A 3,238-nucleotide genomic window follows, 5' to 3' on the forward strand; every position below is an offset into this window, starting at 1 on the left:
TTTGATGAATAGAAACCAGACTTCCCAGTATCAAGCTTTTCTAGTGGACTTCCAAATCTATTCTATTGCATAGTAATTACTCAAGTTCACTACTCACTAAAAGTGCCTGTTGTAGAGAGAGGGGGGGGGGGGGAATGTGCAAGGGATTTGAACTCTAGTTGAATACAGCGACCCAACCAGACCAGGCCGCGGTTTAAGGCCCAGCTGGTCCCACCCCCATTTATTATAGTTTTGTTCAATATTTGTTACGTCTTCTGTTATATTAATGCACTTCGCTCAGCTACCCCGTGCATAATGTTAACGCACGGGGCCCTACGTCTACAATGCTTTGAGAGGGAAAGAGTAAGACTAAAATCTGCAGTTGATAATGTTGCTGTTACTGGCAGTGTTATGCGTTGTTAGAGTGAGTGGCGCAGCACCACTACACACCACCACAACTACCAATACTACTACTACTACTACTTGACGGCTAGGAAGGGGATAATGTCAATGTCATTGCAGTCCGCCCCCGAGCCGCCTCCCCTGCGAGGGTTGTAAATAAAACAATGGCAGCAGCAGCAAGCAGCATCGCCCACCTGCTTGTCTGTCCGCCATTTTGTGGTGGGGTGGGGTGGTGTCGCGGGCCGCCGCTGCCCTCCGCGACGGCGTGAACGGGCTCTGCTCTCGGCGGCGTCCTCGCCTCGACTAGCCGCGCCGCGCACCAGTGCTCGGCGGGGCGCCGCCGGGGCCGCGGCCAGGACGCGGAGGTGCCCGTCAACGCCGTCCGCCATCCGCCCCGCCTCAGCCACCCCTACCCCTGGAGCGTGCGGGGATTCAGTGCATTTCCCCTTTAAAACTGCAAGCTGCAGGGGAAAATAGGGGAGGGGGGGGGCTTAGTTTTTCAGTTGCCCCCTTCCCCTCCGCTCTTTTCCAACCCCTCCTTCCTCCCATTCCCCCTTTCCTACCTCTCTGTCGCACTTTCTAGTCTCGCGAGGCCTTGCCCATCCCCCCCTTCCTCTATTCGCAGGACTGTTTTTATTTCTGTCTCCCAACACACCCCCACCCTTAGCGTAGCGTCCTGCTGGGCTCCGCTAGCCTGTCTACACCCTCCCCCCTCCTCTCTCCCCTCCCCTTCTCGATGAACTGAGGCCGTCCACGTCCAAGTCGATGTGATCAACAAGTTGAAGTAGTTACGATGTTTGGAAAGGCGGTACGCGAAACCACATGTCGCTGAAAGAATAAGCAAACTCTAAAGATTCCGTTCTAGCACTGTCATCAGAACAAAAATATTCATGGATTATGGCTATGAAAAGAATGAAGTACATTTTTTCAACGGTATTCGGCCGCACATTTGGCATTCCCCAAAACAAGCAAACACATGTTTTCTTTCCGCTTTTGTCAAGCCTGCGGTGCCACCCCGTGACCCTGTGGAAAGGGCTGGGTATAAACGCGGCATCGAAAAGACACTATCGATATCAAACTGACATAAATTCGATGTTTGATAGTTTTGACTGCTTATACAGCGTAGCCAGGCCCGGTCCCGGCCTAGGCCACCGAGTGTGCACTGCTCACATCGGCTCCCTGACCTTCGACGCCACGCCGGCACGTCGGCACCTCACTACCACACGGTCGGCTCGGCTGCTGCTTGACGAACCGAACATCGACCGCAGTGATGATGTCAACCCACGGTTAACCTCCCGCCGGGCTGGGCCCGCTCCCGTGAGTCGGACGTACGTGGACGTGCCCTTTGGGGAGGCGATGGGGATGGTCAGGGACCGCCCCTCCCCTTCCCCCTGCCTGGGTAGGGACTGGCGGCTCGGCTCGGCCGCTATGTGACATTTCTACCCAAACGCTTCAATTGAAGGTCAGCCTACGGTACACAATCTGCTCGATCCTACCACCAACCATATACTGCGGCGCAAGGTCTCGAGTTACTTCTTTTCGGTGATAACCTTTTCAAACATAAAATTTTTATTTATTGTTTTGGTGGGACACACGTGAGCATTGAGCATTGAGCATTGAGTGCGAGTGTACTTGTATTCACCATTTTACGAGGTTTTTACAAATTCTCACTCAAAAGATATAGCAGGTAATGAATGAATAAATAACTTACTTTCAATCTGAGTAAAATTTACCACTGTTTCAGAAACAATTGAAAACTTTACAAATTGTTTGAAAGCCTTTCTTAAAACATTACGAATCGTTTGGAACCCTTGATTTTCTTTGGGTGACAGTCATGTTAAAATAAGGCTAACAGCACAGGGAAAAGAGTCAACGCGTGATTGAGGTGGGGGGGGGGGACTTAGCATAGATAAGTAGCAGAAAACAGGGTACAAATTTTCTACGCGTGTAAACAATCGCTTCGTTGTAGTAGTGGTGGCTGTACTGGTCTTTGCTCGCTGATCATTATGACGCAGGCGGTACTCGCTCACGTACCTGATGTGTGCGCGGGCGCGGGGCCCATGGCTGCCGCTGTGCTGCCGCGGTGCTGCCGTCTCCTGGTCGCGGGCCTCTGCCGTGCTCCGCCTCCTGGTCGCGGGCCTCTGCCGTGCGTCGCCTCCTGGTCGCGGGCCTCTGCCGTGCGCCGCCTCCTGGTCGCGGACCTCTGCCGTGCGCCGCCTCCGCGGCCGGCGCGCGACGACTAACTACTGATAGCGGCTGATAAGCTCCGCACGACACCGCTGCTCCTCCTCCCGGCGCCGGCCGGCGCCTTCAACACGACAATGTATGTTTTGGTCCGGTGGCGTCGGCGTCGGCGGCGTCGTCCTGCTGCTGCTGACTCCATCGGCGGCGTCGACGCGCTGCTATGATGGTGGTCGTCCTTCCCCGTGTGAGAGGCTATGGCTGTGGACGCGGCCGAGCGTCTGCTGCTTCTGCTGTTCCTTCACGTCCGTCTGCAGCCGAACTGCAGCGCCGTGCAAGGAGGGGCCTAACTGACAGGGCGTGGCGTGGCGCCGCGGGCCGCGTCGTGATCCTGACCTTGTGCGAGCCAGATGAGGCGGGCGGGGCCCGGCGGGGCGCTGGCGTTGCAGAGAGTTTAGCACGGGCGGCAGCAGGGGCGGCTGGCTGCGCGTTCAGGGGGTGTCATCCTAACCTTTTGTTTTTCGTCGTCCGTACAGACAGACTTACATTCTCACACGCACCTCTCACCAGTGTCGTTTGGGTTTATTTGTCCTGTGGGACAGTAAAGCTCAAAAACTCCCTTGTAGTATACCCACTTCTTTATTATTTACAAGTTATCTTATTATTTTTAGTATTC

At 54.8% G+C, this 3,238-nt stretch overlaps 1 protein-coding gene across 3 annotated transcripts in view; it reads right to left on the bottom strand.

Annotated features, from left to right (window-relative positions):
• Positions 1-3,238, bottom strand: part of LOC113216770 (PHD finger protein rhinoceros) — a 25,092-nt gene that overhangs the window by 21,346 nt on the left and 508 nt on the right. Inside the window, exon 1 of one of the 3 annotated variants that reach the window (XM_052267809.1) lies at positions 2,416-2,939. The exons of 1 other annotated variant lie outside the window; for it this stretch is intronic. In XM_052267809.1, the coding sequence (XP_052123769.1) occupies positions 2,416-2,443 (28 nt within the window). In that variant the 5' untranslated portion in view covers positions 2,444-2,939. Of the gene's footprint in view, positions 1-575; positions 713-2,415; positions 2,940-3,238 lie in introns of those variants that run through there. One more of the 3 variants, XM_052267810.1, reaches the window with a different exon arrangement.

The sequence above is a fragment of the Frankliniella occidentalis genome, unplaced genomic scaffold (genome assembly GCF_000697945.3).
Source record: "Frankliniella occidentalis isolate FOCC.00 unplaced genomic scaffold, Focc_3.1 Scaffold59, whole genome shotgun sequence".
In the NCBI taxonomy this organism is placed as follows: Eukaryota; Metazoa; Arthropoda; class Insecta; order Thysanoptera; family Thripidae; genus Frankliniella; species Frankliniella occidentalis.